Raw genomic sequence first — 18697 nt, forward strand, 5'->3', positions numbered from 1 at the left:
CTTAAAAACCTTCAGTGTTGGAGCATTCACAACTTCTGGAGGCAAGTTGTTCCACTGATTAATTATTCTAACTGTCAGGAAATTTCTCCTCAGTTCTAAGTTGCTCCTCTCCTTGATCAGTTTCCACCCATTACTTCTTGTTCTACCCTCAGGTGCCTTGGAGAATAGTTTGACTCCCGCTTCTTTGTGGCAACCCCTGAGATATTGGAACACTGCTATCATGTCTCCCCTAGTCCTTCTTTCCATTAAACTAGACATACCCAGTTCCTGCAACCGTTCTTCATATGTTTTAGTCTCCAGTCCCTTAATCATCTTTGTTGGCTCTTCTCTTCACTCTTTCTAGAGTCTTTCAATGAATAAATAAACAAATGTAATGTTTTTTTTATTTGTTTGTTCAACCAGCTCCTCAGGATCTTATTTCAGGAGTTGTGTAGAGAAAGATCATGTTTTAAGCCATATTTATGCCAAAATATTACCAATTCAGAAGGTTCAAAAACATTTATGTGCCACTCTGTCAGAGAGCTTTCATTTCTGAGCAATATTTATTTTTCTTCTTCACCAGAATGATGCTGGTGGACAACGAGTGCTGGTCAACAAATGGAGCACTTTCAACAAAGCCCGTCTTGTGTGTTCCGTCCCAGGACCAGATGGCATTGACACACACTTTGATGAACTGGGTATGACCTATATTCCATAATCACAGTTGGTTGGTTTGTAGAGGATTAAGAATTTATATTTATAGTATGGGGTTGTTAGAATGACCAGGGACATTTAATTCTATACTAATCGTAAAACTAAGACAGTGGAGATTTGATCAGTGCTTGATCAAAAATCACTGGGAGTTTAAAGTCAATGATAAATGCTTGTGTTAGGAATTCATAATCTGAGATCAACAGCCTTATGCATCCCCGCCCCCAAATGTGTCTGCAACCTCCAAATAAAAATGATAAATTTTGGTATAAGAGAAAGAGGAAATTATTAAATGCATGGATGAAGAGTAATCATATCGATGATGCTTAATGACATGCAAATGAAATCAGTTGTAGTCTTATTTTGGCTCTGCCCAACTGCCCAACTTTTGGAATGGATCCTCTTCTCCAGCATAGCACCCACAGACTAGCACAACTCTCACTTCAGGAAAAGTTTGTGTTCCTATGCTAGAGTGTGATGCCATGCAATTTTCTTTTAGATTGGGCAGTGGTAGTTAAGAGGAATTAGTAGCAGTGAAACAAAATGGACAGCACAAATATCTTCTAGGCCAGGGATGGGGAACTGTGGTCCTTTAACGACTTGTGGACTTTCACTCCCAAAATTCCTGAACCAGCAAAGATATTAGAAAAAACACTTAGAAAAACGTTTGTGTAGAGTGAGTATATTGACAGAACGGTTACAGAACTCATTCAATCATCCATTATTCAACAGAGGACGTCTTTCTTCTGAGGGCTAAAGATGGCAAGAATCCTGAAGTCTATGCACTGTTTAGCACCATCAGGTAAGATGTTTCCATCTGTAGCTTATAGTTCTGTCTTCAGTTACTTTTAACAGTGAATCTTTTAAAAATGTCCTTAATAATAAGTTTATAATTTTTTGTATATCCAACATATGGTAGTTTGCTTTTCTCCCAATTCTTCCGTTAACTTCAGTAGGATCCATACAGTATGAATTATTTTTTCCAAACAACTGTAATCTTCTAGACATTTATTTACCTAAAATCTTTTTTTCTTTCTGAATTGCAGCCTAGAGAGATAACAAGCAAATCTCAGTGACATTTAAATCTTGTGTTACAAGCAATATTTGAGTAATTTTTTCTCATTACAGCAATGTCTTCCAAGGCTTCGCCATCTGTGTCTATCGTATGGCAGACATCTGGGAGGTTTTTAATGGACCATTTGCTCATAAAGATGGTCCTGATCATCAATGGGCAGCTTATGAGGGCAAGGTGCCTTACCCAAGGCCAGGAGTTGTAAGTATAACAATAAAGTTGATGATTTTCCTGAAAAGAAAGGAACAATGTATAGGAAGAGCAATTTGCCGTAAAACAAAGAAATTAAAAATGACATGCAAAATGATGTTTTGTGTGATTATCTAAAGCTGCCAGAACTATTCATGTCAGTGGAAATGACAAAAAAAAAAAACCAATTTCCTCAACTTCTGGAATAAATTTTGCAAGCATGGGAAGAATCAAGGAACATAATGAAATGGGGGAAAGAGTTGGCTTTCATTCCTAATAAATAATATTAACAGAGCTATTTGCTAAAATTATTTCCTTTCTCCTAGTGCCCCAGCAAAACCACCAATCAGCCAAGTCGTCAGTACTCCTCCACCAAAGACTACCCAGATGAGGTACTGCAATTTGCACGTGCTCACCCCCTGATGAGCAAATCTGTGTATCCGCTACAACGGCGGCCTGTGCTGGTGAAAACCAACCTGCAGCATCGCCTACGGCAGTTAGTGGTAGACCGCGTGGAAGCTGAGGACGGGCATTACGATGTCATGTTCATTGGCACAGGTACAGTATTCATCATGTGATGAATTGGAGTTCAGCAATACCTGAACATCTCTCTTCCAAGCTGCAGATGCCGTATATGAAGTTACTTGTCATTTGTGAGTTTGAAGATAATCTCCTGACTTTTCAAATCTTCAGACTACATCCTGACCCAAGGGGTCTTGGGTAAAATGCTGATAAATGGACAAGCCAAACTTAGCTATGTGTTGTGGCCTGTGCATCATGTTTGGCTGAATTCAGAATAGAAGTGAGCCAGTGGTGAAAATCAATTTTTTTTTACTACCGGTTCTGTGGGCATGGCTTGGTGGGCATGACAGGGGAAGGATACTGCAAAAGCCCCATTCCATTCCCACTCCTGGGGGGAAGATACTGCAAAATCCCCATTCCCACTACACTCTGGTTTGATTTTGATTTGATTTGATTTTATTGACATTTGTAGGCCGCCCTTTTCCCTGAGGGGACTCAGGGCGGCTCACATAAAATCAGGGAGGGGGAAATGCAAACAATAACATAGACACATGTAATATGCCAGTCACATGCCAGTCATGCCAGTCAGAGGTGGTATTTGCCGGTTCTCCGAACTACTCAAAATTTCCGCTACTGGTTCTCCAGAACCGGTCAGAACCTGCTGAATTTCCCCTCTGAAGTGAGCCATTTGGACCAATTTGTGAAGCAGTTAGAACTACATTGTAACCACCATGAGGCACTCTGAATGATTTGCCATTTTTTGGCACTATAGGAAGTTTGCCCTATACCAGCAAAATAGAATATTTTCAATTTTTACTTATTCAGGAGGAGAGAAATGGTGAAGTAGATGAATGGATTTGAGCAAGTCACACATGTATTTTCTTCAAGGAAAATACTTCTTCACGGAATCTCCAATTACAGTATTGTGTTGAAGAGGTGTTCAAATTTGTCTTCCATTAAGGCTTTTTCTTAGAAATTGTGTCCATCTGCTTGTTGTATTTCAAAATGTAGGCCCTATTCAATGGTGAGAAAAACAATAGCTTGGCAAGCTACAAGAAATGTTTTCTAAGTCAAGGTCAGAGAATGAGAAAAAAAATTGTTACATTACCATTTCATTTTTTTAAGGTGGAAAGTTGAGCATTGAAAAATACTTTTTAAATTAGCATTTCCCCCAATAGCTTTTAAATGTAAAAGATTCAGGGACAGAAAGAATAAAGATGATTCAGGGATGCAAGGAAAAATCCAAAATCACGTATTAGTAGCATAGTGTACTTACTTCATAGTGTAAAACTAGGAGTCAGATTCTAGGCTACCCGCTGTTCAAGAGCAGCTTTTGAAAAATTCCCCAATCAGCTTTGCCAGGATTTTAGGTGACCTCAGGAATGGCCTTGTTTCATTGCGCTTTCTCTTCTTCCTCCCTTTTAGAGGCTGGCTCCATATTGAAGGTCATAGCCCTACAAAGAGGAAATTTTGCTGCTGTTGAAGAAGTTGTTTTGGAAGAACTTCAAGTGTTTAAGGTTCAGTAAAAAAAAAAAAAAAGCAGTATATATGTGAGCCTCATATATATAGATCAGCAAAAGAGCAACCCTGGCTTGCTAATTTGGATTATATTGCATATTGCTTGACTTTCACTGTTTTCTTGCATAGTATTTGCATGTGTTCCTCTGACAAAGCTTTACAATATCAATGGGCACCTGTACGGCAGAGGTGGGTTCCTACCCGATTTGGTCTGGTTCAGCTGAATAAGTAGTAACTCCGGCAGACACATCACTATACCGGTTCTATACTCAGTGGCGGCATCTTGATTTTCTGTTCCGCACATGTGCAGAACAATATTCATTGAAAAAATGTAATTTTTGTTCCTTTTTTAATGTTGTGCACATGCGCAGATTGTTTTAAGTGCAAATGTGCACGTGTGCAGAGCAAACATTTTCAGGTGCCGAACCGGTAGTAATGGTGGCCGGAACCCACCCCTCATATGCGGTAATAGTCATCCTTGGACCACTTTTGTGCCTGATTACTTTTTAGCGATATAATTCCGTGTTTGTAAGGTGTTTTATGAAGACAGCCATCATCCTGAACAATTTCTTTTTTAAAAAAATCTTTATTAATTAGAAGCCTATCTTGGAAAGTGAAAAATTGTATTTTATGTATCCAGATATGTATGTATGTATATACGTACGTACGTACGTATACATACACTACATAAAGGAGCTATGATAAAGGTAGCCATAATATGAATACTGCAGTAATTATTTAAGCCTACTTTTAGGCTTGGTTTCCTATGTGGCTAATGAAGTTTCATGGATAATGGGACCTTGCCCTGTTTTTTAGATAGCGCAAGAGCCTTGCTTGTTGGAATTTGCCATTCTGTTTGATCCAGTTTTTCTCAGGATAAAAGAGAAAAAGATCATAGAAAGTATACTTATTTATACTTATAATTATTGAGTAATCTGGGAAAGAGAATGGCTGTATACTTCCATTAGCCCTAATTTTCAGATTTACTGAAAGTTTAATTTTCAAATGAGTGATTTGTCCAACTGCCATTTGTGTGCACACATTTGTTTTTGTGAGAAAATAGCTGGGACAATAATGACCTTCTGTGACTATTAAAAATACATAAATATAGAGTCATAGGATAGGGTTGGGGGTCATTCTGGTGATATACATTAGCTGAACCACCATGTCTTCATGTCCTCCAGGTACCAGTCCCCATCACTGAGATGGAAATTTCTGTGAAACGGGTAAGTAATAAATGAATTTTAAAAATAAATCATCCGTTTGTGTTTTTACTATAAAACTCAAAATAATATTTAAGTTAGGCATGGCCATTCATTCTTTCAACCCCTCCAACAAATTGTACTTTTCCAAAATACTTATCTTTTATTCTATTGGTTGAATTTCCTGCAGCATTGCTATAGAAGAATTTTAAAAGTCTTAAATGTTTGCTAAAGGAAATTGGACAAAAAAAAGTAATAATTAATTAATTAACAAACAAGATTCCTTCAGAATGTAATGCAGTCTTTAAATGGATTTGACATAGAGAACCTGCTGCTGGGACAAATGGCAAATACAAACTCAGGAACAAAAATTCGAACAAAAATTGCTATTCAAAAATATAAAACCCAAAAATCACTGTATAAAAGCCTGTAGAAAATTATGTTAAGGGCTTAATCTAGTTATAGGGAACTATGACTGTCCAATTACCAATGTATTAGAGATAAAATTAGATAATAATATAACCTACACTCATTTATGTCATTTAATCCTATATTAACCTTCAATGAAGCAGCAAAATAACATTTATTTCACATTTTATAATTTTTAAAGAAATTAGGAAATTATTCATATTTGGCAATATACTTATAATAAGATAGGAATCTATGAAAGTATTAATATCAGTACGTAATTTAGATAATTATGAATATATAAACCAGATCGGTATAATTGAAAATGAATCTTCAACATCTACAAATAAATTAGATATAGAAATCAAGAATATATTGGCAAAATACAGTAAGCAGTCTGTCAATATGTATATAAACAGTTAGAAAAGAAAAGGAAAAAATAATAAGATATTTTGGAGTTGGATTTGTTTTATATCTAAAACAAAAATATTATGGATACAATAATACAAATCAAGATAAAAAGATTTTGAAAAATCTCTGAAGGTCAAATTGTTACCAGACTAAAATACTAATGATTAATTTATGATTTTTTGAAAAAAAATATCTTCAGGCAATTCTATAGCAGATGAAATTAATGATAATCTAAATTACAAATGTTACAGTACTGAATGGCAATCACCAGGATCAGACTCTGTATGGAGGTTTAGGAACAGTGCAAGGAGATTTAAATACAAGAGTTCTTATTAATATGTAATAAGTATGCATTCAAGAGAAAAATCTTCCTGCAATGTGATAGATACTAAAACACAGCACCTTTGTTTCATATTAAAAGGGAGCTGCAAAAGTTTGCAAAAGTATCAGCTTTAACATTTTTCCACCTTAGATTCACATGTGGAAAAAATGGAGAAAATGTCGTTGATGAACTGAATAGTATAACTAAACAAAGAGTTCTGTTTTAGAATCTTTCATACAGTATATATGATAAATATAGAATCAAGTAGCAAAAATAACTATTACATTTTTTTGCTCACTTAAATCATGAATGCTCAGTTTTATATTTGAATAATTTATCATGTGAAAATTACATTATTTACAATTATTTATATCAGTGGTGAAATTCATTTTTTTTTTACTACCAGTTCTATGGGCAAGGCTTGGTGGGCATGGCAGGGGAAGGATACTGTGAAATGTCCATTCCTTCCCCACTTCTGGGGAAAGGATATTGCAAAATCTCCATTCCCACCCCACTCTGGGGCCAGCTAGAGGTGGTATTTGCCGTTTCTCCGAACTACTCAAAATTTCCACTACCAGTTTTGCAGAACCTGTCAGAACCTGCTGAATTTCACCCCTGATTTATACACCTCTCCTCTCACCAGTAAAGTGGTTCATCATAAAATTTGGCCAGGAGTTTTACCTAAAAAACTACAAGATGAATGTGCTAAGGAAACAGAATGGCAAACTGTCATTTTACAGGACCTGGGGGGACTATATTTTATAAACAATAATAAGTCATTTTCTGTCAACCCAGGACATATGAGGAAACCATAATGTGATCTGTAATGTGACAATGTGGATGCTAAATTAGTAAACTGCCATTCCAAATATTGATTGTTTAAACTAAAAGTTAAAAAATAGGAACAAAAAAGAATAGGTGCTTTATGGGAATATGGTGTTGATGAAAACAGCTTACAATCACCACCGTGCTTGAAGTCCAACAAAACATCTCCCAGATTTTAGATTACAGTAGATTATGGTGATTTGTTGTTGAAAGTTAGGGGTAAAACAAATACAATAAAGATATTAAGTTCCAATGAAACCAGGGAAAGTTCAGATACCTCTTCCAAAAGAAGCTCTGACTTCACAGCAAACATTTATACCCAAACAGGGAACCATCATAATATAATTTACCTTCCTCCAATCTTAGCATTATCCAGCTCTGTTGAATTCAGAAGCCATAATATCAGATAGACTGGGAATCCTGTTTGTAAATCATAGGTTGTGTAGTCCATTTCAACGGGCATTACATTGGGGAAAACATGTCCCTGCTTTATAAACAGCAGACAACTTCCCAATTATTCTCCAACAGTCATTGATATGCAAATTAGAAATGTGAAATCATTATTTAAATCATGAATTTCTATTTTAAATCTGATCTGTGAAAAATGTTAACTGTAGTTTGATACTGCAGATTATCTCAAGGTGTATGTAATGTGGCTTCTTTCTGTATGTCTTGACTTCTAAGACCTCTGATGTTACCGAGTAGGTTTTCTTTGACATGAACGTATATACGATCAGTTTCAATTCTGAATGGCCATAAATAATGTCATAACATATCCAGGAAGCTGTGGGAATTCCAAAGCCATTTATTTTATTGCTCTTCCAAATGCTGTAACTCAAGAAGGTGATGACACAGCTGCGAATATTTTCACTCAGAGGACCAAATTCAGTAGAAAAAGGAAGACGGCAATTTAGATCAGGAAAATATAGCGCGAGGGGGGGGAAGAGACTGAACAGTCCTTCCAGTGCATTGTTCCCATGAAATTTGACACTTCTGCACTTGTTTCTATACCAAGATGGCAGGTGTGGCATTTGCCATCTTACCTGTAAAAGATCAGCATGAATCTGGCAGTGGTTTTCTCTCCAAGCTTGTTTCAATTTAGTTTCTGAACATTTCATTACCCTACTAGGTAACATCAGCATCAGGATTTTCTTCTCCTATTCTCCTTTAGCATATAAATGTCTTGTGTGCCAGTTTGGTTAGTTGGTCATGTGATTGGTTGTTCATTTGAAGCTATATTTAAACTCTGAGCAGCTAATTGGTTCTCTTGCTGATCAGTCCTGAGTTCAATATATCAATCTTCCTTTCCACTGATCAGTAGGGTAGTTTAGAAAAAATAGTTCAGGTCGGGATTGCTCCCTAACTTTGTTTGGGTCCCAAAGGAGCAAAAAAAAAATTAGTTCCCTGTTTCATAACAAAAGTGACGTGCATTGTTTCTAGTGTCTATGTTACTATTATGGGAACTTGATAAAGCAAGGGGTGGAACTGAAAAATAAAAAGTTGAAATAGATTATTTAGATACCTAGACATCATTTGTTTTTTGTATTTAAAAACATATCTAGAACAAAAGCATATCCGTTTAGTTTTTGGCAGGGCATTTCTTCCAGGACCTGTAAGAGTTTTGGGATGGAAGGGGTGGGAGCGAGAAAGGGAAATAAACACATAGTTGAGGATGTAGGAAATGACCCTCAGTGGTATGGGGGAAGGAAAGAGTGAAGGCTTACGAGCCCAGGAAATGAGCCAAGGAGGTTACCCCACTCCCTCACAATCCCCACTCAGCAGCAGCATTCCAGCAAACACTACACATGTATCCCCATTTTACTGAACCAAAACCCCACTAGGAGTAAGGCAGCCTACTCTCCAGGCAAGCCGGTCTCCTGAAATTAGGCAGGTTTGGAGTTGGCTTCAGGTAGGATCAGAATCCTCATATGGAGGTGCTTTTAGCAAGCTAAACTCCAGTTTTCTTTTCTGAAGAACTGCAGAGGAAATTCTGATAGAGACAAAAGATGTCTCACTAGAAGAGAATATCGGTAACTCAGAGCTGAACTGTGGAGTCCTGGGTGGTCTCTGAGCATGGTTATTTACTTGCAGACATTTCATTACCCAAACAGGTAATATCAGTGTGAGTGAGTGGAGTGAATGCTCCATGTTCAAAAAAAAATGCCCACCAATTTCACTGTGTGCTTTATTCCATTCACCAGCACAAAAATACCAGCTCCAAGGTGATTTGGCACTCCTCTGATTAACCCTGCTTTGGCTTCCTTTGACAGCAAATGCTTTATGTGGGCTCACGGATCGGTGTTGCCCAAGTGAAACTGCATCAGTGTGAGACTTATGGGACTGCCTGTGCAGAATGTTGCCTGGCACGGGATCCATATTGTGCCTGGGATGGTCTCACTTGCACCAGATACCAGGAATTGGGCAAACGTCGCTTTCGCAGGCAAGACATCCAGAATGGAAACCCTATGCACCAGTGCCTGGATCAAAACCTAACAGGTGAAGGAACTTGGGAATATGTGTTTAGAGCAGTGGGGCAAAATGGGATGGCTTTTGTGGAGCTGTACCTGCCATATCCTTGGATTTCAAGTACACTAGAGAGTGTGAACATAGCAGCATTAAGATCAGTTACAAATAGGTAAGGTGTCTGCTGTATTACCATTAATAATGACCTTTCTGTACATGGAAACAGACATTTCCACAGGGACATGGGTCAAAGTTTTGCTTTGGACAGCACTTATTTTATGAAAACATAAACAGAGCACCACCATCTTCACTGGAATATTGGGAAAGAGAGGAGATCTTGGAGTCTTTGGCATCTTGAATTAATCCTGCAAACATCTGGCAATTCTGATTCAGTACTCAGTGTTTTGGATGGGAAATTAATATCTCTCTCTACCAAATAGCAAAGCATCAGGTTGGGCCAAGCTTCAAACCCTTTCCTACCTCTCACCTGTTCAGAAGCAATCCTGGATCATCGTGACCCCTTTTATGGAAATGGGTGATTTCCAAATGATTGGTCTTTAGAGTAGTGTAGTGTAGGGTAGGGTAGGGTAGGGTAGGATAGGGTAGAATAGAATAGAGTAGAATAGAATAGAGTAGAATAGAGTAGAATAAAGAAGAATAGAATAGACAGAGTTTGAAGGGGCCTTGGAGATCTTCTAGTTCAACCCGCTGCTCAGGCAGGAAACCCTGTGCCATTTCAGACAAATGGTTGTCCAATCTCTTCTTAAAAACTTCAATTTTTGTGTTTTTGTAGTGGATGACTTTGACAGCATTGCGGAGAAGGTGGTGTATGGGACGGAGCACAACAGTACCTTCTTAGAGTGTATCCCAAAATCACCCCAAGCTGCAGTGCAATGGTTTGTACGCAGATCTCCAGAGGAGCTAAGAGATGAGGTGAGGCACTCTTGCTTTTGTTTTCTTAATGGCAATTTTCTTTATATCTTCTCCCTCTATATATACACAAACATATGCTCTCTCGTGTAAATATATGTCATCTTAGCACATTATTGTTCCTGCTGCTTCTATCGCATAAATACTACATTTTTTTTGTCTTTGACTGTTTCCTTACAACAGATATTGGTTATATTGTGGGGGTTTGGGAGATCTTTATTTACTAAATTTCAGTCTGCAATACAGCTGTAAAAGCTGAGGATCTCTGCCAAGTGTGCCCCTCCCCATTCTGTGGAAAAGTTCCCTGTCTGTGAATAAAACTGCCTTCTCTTCAGGCTATAAGCACATGTGAGTTCTTAGTTAGCAAAGATGGAACCAATAAGAAAGGTCTCCTCAACCTCTTCCAGTCATAAGGCAGAGCTACTCTTGCATCTGGTGGATGTGATCTGCCCTCCCTCTCATTCCTCAATCTGATTTTTTTTAAAAATCTGGTCCAGGGGAAAAAGTGGTTTGTATCTGGACTTGAATAAAATAAAATAGATTATCATGTAACGGAGCCTGCTAAATATGAAGCATTTTCCTCTCTTAATTTGTACCTCCTTTTCAAGGAGGCAATACAATAGCTTGGAATGTCTTCTGTCAATAAACTACTCATGGCCATCATTGCCAAGACAGTGGTCCAGAGAGAAAGAAGTACAGTTCTTATGGATCCTACTGAATGTAAGATGGATACAGCTTAAATAACATGAAACAGCTGTTGTGGGCCTTCAAGTGTTATTTTTATAGCTGTTCCCCACACTCCAGCTCTGATAATATGGGTATGTGAGTTGTTTAAGGCTTTACTAACTGACCCTGAACCCCTTAAGGAGGCATTCAGTGAGTTTGCTAAAACAGCTGAATTGATTACTGATGCAACCGCAGTCTATGGCAACCAGAGTGTTAATTTGCAGATGGCTGGGGATCAGACATTGGTAAATTGACCATCAGTCAAGAACTACAGTCAAGAACTACTTTGGCATGCAAGCCCTCTGGGGGGAAGAAATTGTTTGGGAAGATTATTGTTGTGATGTTGCTAGAGAGTATACTAAGAAGAGGTACTTTCCATCTGCAGTTAAGAAGGAAATTGATTGATTGCCTTTAAGGCTAGAAAGTAATATTCCCGTTTTTCTTCCTGCTGGAAGAAACCAAGAAAATAGACACTGGGGACCTCAGGAATATTAACACAAACATTCCAGCAACAGCAGTTGAAGTAAATAAGAGAGGATGAGGAATGAAGAACTCTTAATTCAGAGTTCATTGTAGGAGTGTGTATATGGGAATATTCTCAAAAGGTTTGGACATTGGGAATGGACCTTCAGGGACAAGTCCTGGTCAAGGATCAACTGAGGAAGGGTAGGGGTGGGTTTGTTTTTCTATCTATCTTGATATCTTCTTGTGAGGTGATCAGAATGACACCTCACAAGAAGTATCATTCTCTGCTGACATGCTTTGATGTTCAGATCCACTGAATTCTGGTTCTATTAAACTCCTAATAAAGATACTTTGTTATCCATTGCTTGAATATTCAAAAATAAATTAATTTTGATGCAAATTCATAGGTGACCAAGGAAAGATATGTCCTTTAGATTTTATTCTTTGAATTTTATGATGCATTTCTCAGCTAAGAAATATTTGGTGATAGATTTGGTGATAAAGTGTATACATTTTAGGGCAGTGAAATATCAGAAAATACTTTGATTGAAAATAATTTCAAAATAATTGTTTAAAATGTGTGTATATTTTTTTCCACTGGGAATTCTTTTTAAAAAATACACAAAAAGTGCAAGTGAAAGATGAACTCATTAAATATTTAATAAAAAAGACTGAACTATTCAGCAAGTTCTTATAATATTGAATCACAGCAAATGACATATTAATCCCTCACTATTAAATCCAAAACTCTATTTTTACTTGTGCTCAAAGCATGGAAGATAAACTTACATTCTTTCTGTGCAAATGGTGGACCATCCTTATAGAAAAAAAAATAATTTAGGAGGCATAGACTCTCCAATTAATTAATTTTGAAGTAGGTCTCTGGAATAATGGCACAGCCTCGCTTCTCCCTGCTATGGTTTCTTAAATCTTTAGGCCTGATTTCAGTGGTTTGGAATACATATATACTAGGGAGTGGCTCTCAGTAAAAATCTGTAACTTTCATTGTTGCCAGAAAAGTGTGATGATTTGGGGGATATTTTCCCACAAATTATTTTGCCATAATCACAATGTTTTTTAAAGAGGCAGACTTGCATATCAAATCACAACATAGAAGCTTGAGTAAAAATTACAAAATTATTAATAAAGTTGCCTTTACAATATGTGCCAGTACTGTGGAAACCATAGAAATATGCAAGCAAAGTGAAGGACAGTCCATGAATATTTAAAATAAAAAGGCCAATAATTATTCTACATAATGCAAATAACATACTTTACTACTTCGTGCTGAATTCTACTCTATATTAAAAACTTATTTGTAATGGCAAATAGCCTTCAAGGAGAGGGTTTTCTTCCTGAAGTTATCTCCATGTAGATCAGGGGTGCCAATCTCATGTCGTCACAGTGGCATTACGTGACATATTGTGACTAAACCAGATGTGGGCAGCATGTGACACATCTGGCCCATGGGCTGTAAATTTGACAGCCCTGATGTAGATTATTTAGTAAATTATCCCACTGTTATCACTTTATAAGTTACTTAAGACGTCAAAGATACCCAGTGCTTCATTTTTCTCCTCTTTTTCCTTCAACAACAACACAATCAGATGGGTTGACTGAGAATGACTGGCCCAGCTGTCTTTCATGCCTAAAATGGGACTAGAATTCATGGTCTCCTGGTTTGTAGGCCTCAACCACTACACCAAACTTTTGGTTCTTGGAATTGCTATTTCAGGGAGTGTGGTGAGAAATTCGTAACTAAACTGAAAATAGGGAACTCCCCCACCCCTACTGTGTGAGGTCTTTCTCCTCTTTTCCCAGGCAAGTGTAATTCCCAGGAAGGGAAGTGATAATACACAATGATTGGAGAGCAATTGGGATATAGAAGATGGGAACTGATAAGTAAACACAGCTGCTGAGTTCCAGTCCAAAACCATCATTTGCTAATAAGGACAGCGCTGGTATCTCCTGAGGGTGCAGTGGTGTCAGACCTCCTCCCATGTCTCCCTTCAACTTTCCGAAGGACCACACAGATGAATGGAATGTGCTGCTCCTGCTGCGCTCCTTGTTCTTTGTATAAAACAATAAATACAAGTCAATCGTTAAAAAGAAGGGAAGAAATTAACAAGTTGTACATCTATCTGCTGCTTTTATTTTTTTTCAGTATGAGGTGTTTTCCTTTATAAGGTGGGGCTTGTGTCAGGAAACTCAGCTGGAATAGATTCTTGCAGGTGGAAGGTATTTGCAGGAGAAGGCCATTTCAAGATGGAGCCTTGAACAAAAGTGTTTTGTAGCTGAGCATTGTTAGCATTTTAAGTAGGCTTTTGGGGTGGCTTTGGGGATTGCTATCTCCCTAGAAAAATTCCTTCTAGGCCAGGGGGTCAAACTCATGTTGTCACAGCGGCATCACGTGATGTATCGGGACTTTCCCCCTCCCTTCGCTAAACCGGGTGTGGGCGTGGCCAGCATGTGATGCATCCGGCCCATGGGCCAGGAGTTTGACAGCCCTGTTCTAGGTACTACTGCTATTATTACCCAGCATACAACTAGGAGTAAGTCACTTGAAGAATTCACAACCTAATGGCAGAGAAAGGATTGGATTGGAATTAGAACATTTTTATAGATCAGGACATTTCCAAACTAGAGAAAGATTTTAATTTATTGAAAATTGCCAGCCACCAAAGGAGTCTGGCAATTTGAGGGAAAGACAAGACTTCTGGGTCAGGATAAGCAGCACGGTTTGGGGAAAATGTAAAGCCTGACTGGATGTTTCAGAAACACTAATACAAAAGTGGTTGAAATAGTGGAAATGAAGTGGAAGCTTTTTTTTTGTTAACAGCTTTGATCTTAAGGGCAATCTTTTCTATATCTATCAGATTGTCTGGATGTTCTAGGCTCTGGGTCCATTCTTTACCAGTATCTTCAGTATTTAGCAAGTGTAATTCTACTTTTTTAAAATCAATTATAAAAATCTCAGAGTCACATCAGTTACGTGAAATAAGCATTTACTTTTTTATTTTGCCTTGCCTACTTATGGGGTGAAGCAAGATGCATTTCAAACTGCTGGAATTTCTACAACATACCCGTACTGTTATCACTTTGTCATACAGTGCTGCATCAGTTCAAGCATACTGTAATATATGTGAGTAAAGATGTGAATCATAGCATATTCACAAATCTGTTTGGGTTTTTTGTCCCTAAGAAAGACTGAGTCTACTTTTGTGGGAAAGTCTACCCACTTCTTGACATCCTGCAGTATCTTGATTAAATCAAACTGAATTTCTAGAAAACTGCCTAATATATTTCCTCCCCCCCCCCCCCCCCCCGGCTCTTCCAGGTGAAAACAGATGAACGGATCATGAAGACAGAATACGGATTGTTATTTCGGAAAGTCTTTCGTCAGGATACTGGAACTTATTACTGCAGGTCTCAGGAGCAGGGCTTTACACAGACTGTCACCAAAATCATTTTGGAAGTGGTTGAGAACGAGCAGCTGGAACAAATTTTCCAGAAGGAACAGGAGGAGGAGCTGCCTCGGTCTCCATGCCAAGTCCGCCTGCTGCATGGACAACGATTGTGGTTCAAAGACATCATGCATCTGATTGGCTATGCCAATCTGCAGAGAATGGAGGAGTACTGTGAGCGTGTGTGGTGCGGAGATCGGCCACTGTGGCATAAAGGCAAACTCCCAAAGAGCAAGAACCTGCTGGAGGGTGGCAAAAAAGGACGAGGCAAGCAGCCCGGTGAGAGAAACCGGGTGCCCAGGCAAGCGGTGGCCATTGAAGGGGACATGGAGGCAACTCTTGGCAAAAGCATCCCCTGAATTAAAATCCACCCTTCTAAAACTGTCCTTGCCCTGATGGAGGCCCCCTTTGCCCTTGCTGATCAACTGAGCCTATTGACATCCCTTCTTTCTGTCAAAATGCTGGAGATTTAACAAATACCAAAGTATTTTTTTTTCTGTCCTGTATTGACAACCCTGGTGTGAGTTGTATCACACCTCGCACGGCATCAAGTCTAAGAATGGGTGGAGGTGGCCTCACTCATGATTGTGTGTGTGTTAAATGCCACCATCCCTGAAGCCTCATGTTCCGTACGGCTGAGATACATGACTCAGAAAAGGAGCCGTAAGGATCTAACCATGTGGTTGGGAGACTGTTACCAGTAACCAAGGAACAGCGGCACCCATTCCTCTTACAAGACTGAGATGAAACAGTGGGGAGCTGGGAAGAATGGAGATATGTATATAACCCTTGCTCTTCTGGAGGTGACAAGGATCAGCCGGAGATAACAGGCAATACAGTCACCCCTTTGAAGGAGCAGATGCTGCTTCCAGTGACCTATTCTCCCTATGCTACATGCTGAGTATGGGTGTGACTGTTGAACCCTAACTCTAGGGTTAACCCTAATCCTAACCCATGGTACCTGGAGGCACAAAGCAGATTGTTACAGCACGTCCAGCCTCATGTTTTTTCTCGTTACGTCCAACAGGTCAAAAGCAATGTCAATTCTTTGGGCATGATTGCATATGAGTTTTAAAAAGGCCAGTTACGTTTACGATGTGATTTGACCCTAATGTTCATTTATGCCACATGTGTCCTTCTCGTGCATTCTCTTGCAAATAACCAGCAGTTGTGGAGGCGAAACTAAACCTGACAAAGAAACAAGCAAACAAATAAACAGAAACCTAAGGGGTAACATGGACCAGACCAAAAGAATAAAATAAAACCTTATGCAGCTCCCGTTACCTCCCTAGGTTTTTCTCAGACTGAGCAGAGATTTCAGTGGGGAAATGAATGGCAGAAAAGTAGCTAAGCTTTTGTTTTCCTCAGCCTCTCTCCCCTTCCACTATAATTGTTCTTCCACACACACACACACATACCCAATCCCTCTGTCAAACAGCAGAGGAACCTCTAGGCTAAACTTGGCCACACAACGTACTGTACTTTCGTTTGCCTATTCCTGGGCTTCCTATATTTTGCTTGCCAATATCTTACTCTGTCTCTGCACTACCTCTGATTATTTCATTGCTGGCTACTTTCTCTTGGGCAGTACAACTATCCACCACCGGAGGCCCACATGAGCATTTGGCCTAAATAAGCCTTGCCTTTCATGGACTTGTATCAATTCCTTTGTTTTAAAGATTGACAGCTAAGTGAAAACTAGCAGTTTGTTCAACAAATAAATTAAAATCTTGCATAGCAAGCTCTGACTTGGGGGATAATTTTACACCTGCTTCTTGACTTTCATCAACATAATGAATAGTCAGGACAAGTTGGCCCTGGGATTGAAATGTCTCATTGAAATGGCTACCAGGTAGCGCACTGATTTCTTACTAGTCTAGAGCAAGTGTTCTCAACCTTTTTTCTGTTGTTGGCCCCTCGTGAGTATAATTTACCTCTGCAACCCCTTTCAAAGATACTGTTAGCTGTCTATTTTTACCATCTGCATTGTTTATTAATCTGAACTGTATTGTGTAATGTAATTGTCTTTATAACATTAAGACAAAGTCATTGGTAGTAGCTACCAAAAAGGTTAATTCTATGCAGACGTAATTGCAAACAATTTTTCAAAAAATATACAAAAATATGCAATGCGTAGCAGCAGCAAGAGAACGAGGCCCCCTAGATCTATGGGATGGTCCCCCGATGGACCAGGTTGAGAACAACTGATCTAGAGTGCAGAAAACAATGCTCAAGTTGCTGTAACTTAGTGAATTGGCTAGAAGGTATAAACTAGGTGACCAGTTTCTAGACAAACTGGCCAATACCGGAGACCTGTTCCAGAGCAAATGGACAGATACTGATGCAGATCATTGTTCTTTTGGGACTCCTTCCAGATGATGATTTATTGCAGATGTGCAAAAAAACTTACTTGCACTCTGAGATGTGCAAGCACTCTCATCCTTCAAGAAATATGATTCATGTGGGATTTATATGCATATCAAAGAAAGAAGGAAAAACTGCAGGGGCACTGCACCCACCTTTCTATAAACGAAGTGAATATTTGAGTAATATTTGCCATGTTTGCAAGTATGCAAAGGCAGTGTAATAGGAAGAAAAGAGGAATTCCTATAAAGCAGATCAGCAGATGCAGTTGGGGTAACTTCTCAAGCTTCCACTCCAAATTCATCTTAAAACTGCTATCATCATCATCACCACCACCATTACCTGCATTCTGAGTTATTTTTTGTCCAGGGGCCATTGGGTACATATGGAGACAATGAGCTCATCCTCAAATTTTTCTAACTAGAAGATGAAGATGCTAACAGTTGCCAAGTGCTATTAGAAAATGTGTTCCCAATGATGGCGTGTCCATCTCATCCCCAGACTGCTATGAGGGGAGCCTACATGTATGTTTATTCCAATTTAAATGTAGAGATTTCCGTTTTCTGACTCCTCTTGCTATGGACATGTTCTAGGTCACTTCACTAACAATGCTGAGTATATGGTCAAGCTGGGATGGGCCACTTTGTGCTGGCGAAGAGACACCCCTCTTAGTCACTTGGCACTGCCTTTCATGGCTGGCTTGACTTGGCTTGGCCACTTGGCTTCCATAGGGACAGCTTCTTCAATGAGCAAGAGAGGGGGTGAAAGCAAGGGTGCCTGGAAGAACTTTAATCAGACAAGGAGAGGCTGGTTCAGATGGAACATGTAGAATGAATTTCTATTCTCTCCTAGTCTGCAAGATCTTTGTACCTCTCTCAGGTTGCCAGTGCTGAGTGCTGCTTTTCATATTAAACTTCTTGAAAGTTTTTTTCTTGCAAAGAGATGTTACGGGGTGAGGGGGAAAAGCAGTATCAGAAGGACTTTCAAATATACTATCCAGCTCTGATAACAACATGAGAGCCTTAATCTTCTGAAGAAGGTTTTTAGCTGGCTCCCTCAAACATGTGTTATTGATATGCCTGCCATATTAGCAGTGGTGGGTTTCAAAAATTGTTCGAACCTACTC

At 38.9% G+C, this 18697-nt stretch overlaps 1 protein-coding gene across 1 annotated transcript in view; it reads left to right on the forward strand.

Annotated features, from left to right (window-relative positions):
- Positions 1-16933, forward strand: part of SEMA3G (semaphorin 3G) — a 54737-nt gene extending 37804 nt beyond the window's left edge. Inside the window, exons 8-16 of the mRNA XM_032239082.1 lie at positions 563-677; positions 1423-1492; positions 1819-1963; positions 2278-2509; positions 3899-3990; positions 5176-5217; positions 9430-9655; positions 10416-10555; positions 15081-16933. Coding sequence (XP_032094973.1) covers positions 563-677; positions 1423-1492; positions 1819-1963; positions 2278-2509; positions 3899-3990; positions 5176-5217; positions 9430-9655; positions 10416-10555; positions 15081-15566 — 1548 coding nt within the window. The 3' untranslated portion in view covers positions 15567-16933. The remainder of the gene's footprint in view (positions 1-562; positions 678-1422; positions 1493-1818; positions 1964-2277; positions 2510-3898; positions 3991-5175; positions 5218-9429; positions 9656-10415; positions 10556-15080) is intronic.
- Positions 16934-18697: the final 1764 nt, after the last annotated feature.

Source organism: Thamnophis elegans, chromosome 2, assembly GCF_009769535.1.
Source record: "Thamnophis elegans isolate rThaEle1 chromosome 2, rThaEle1.pri, whole genome shotgun sequence".
Taxonomy (NCBI): Eukaryota; Metazoa; Chordata; class Lepidosauria; order Squamata; family Colubridae; genus Thamnophis; species Thamnophis elegans.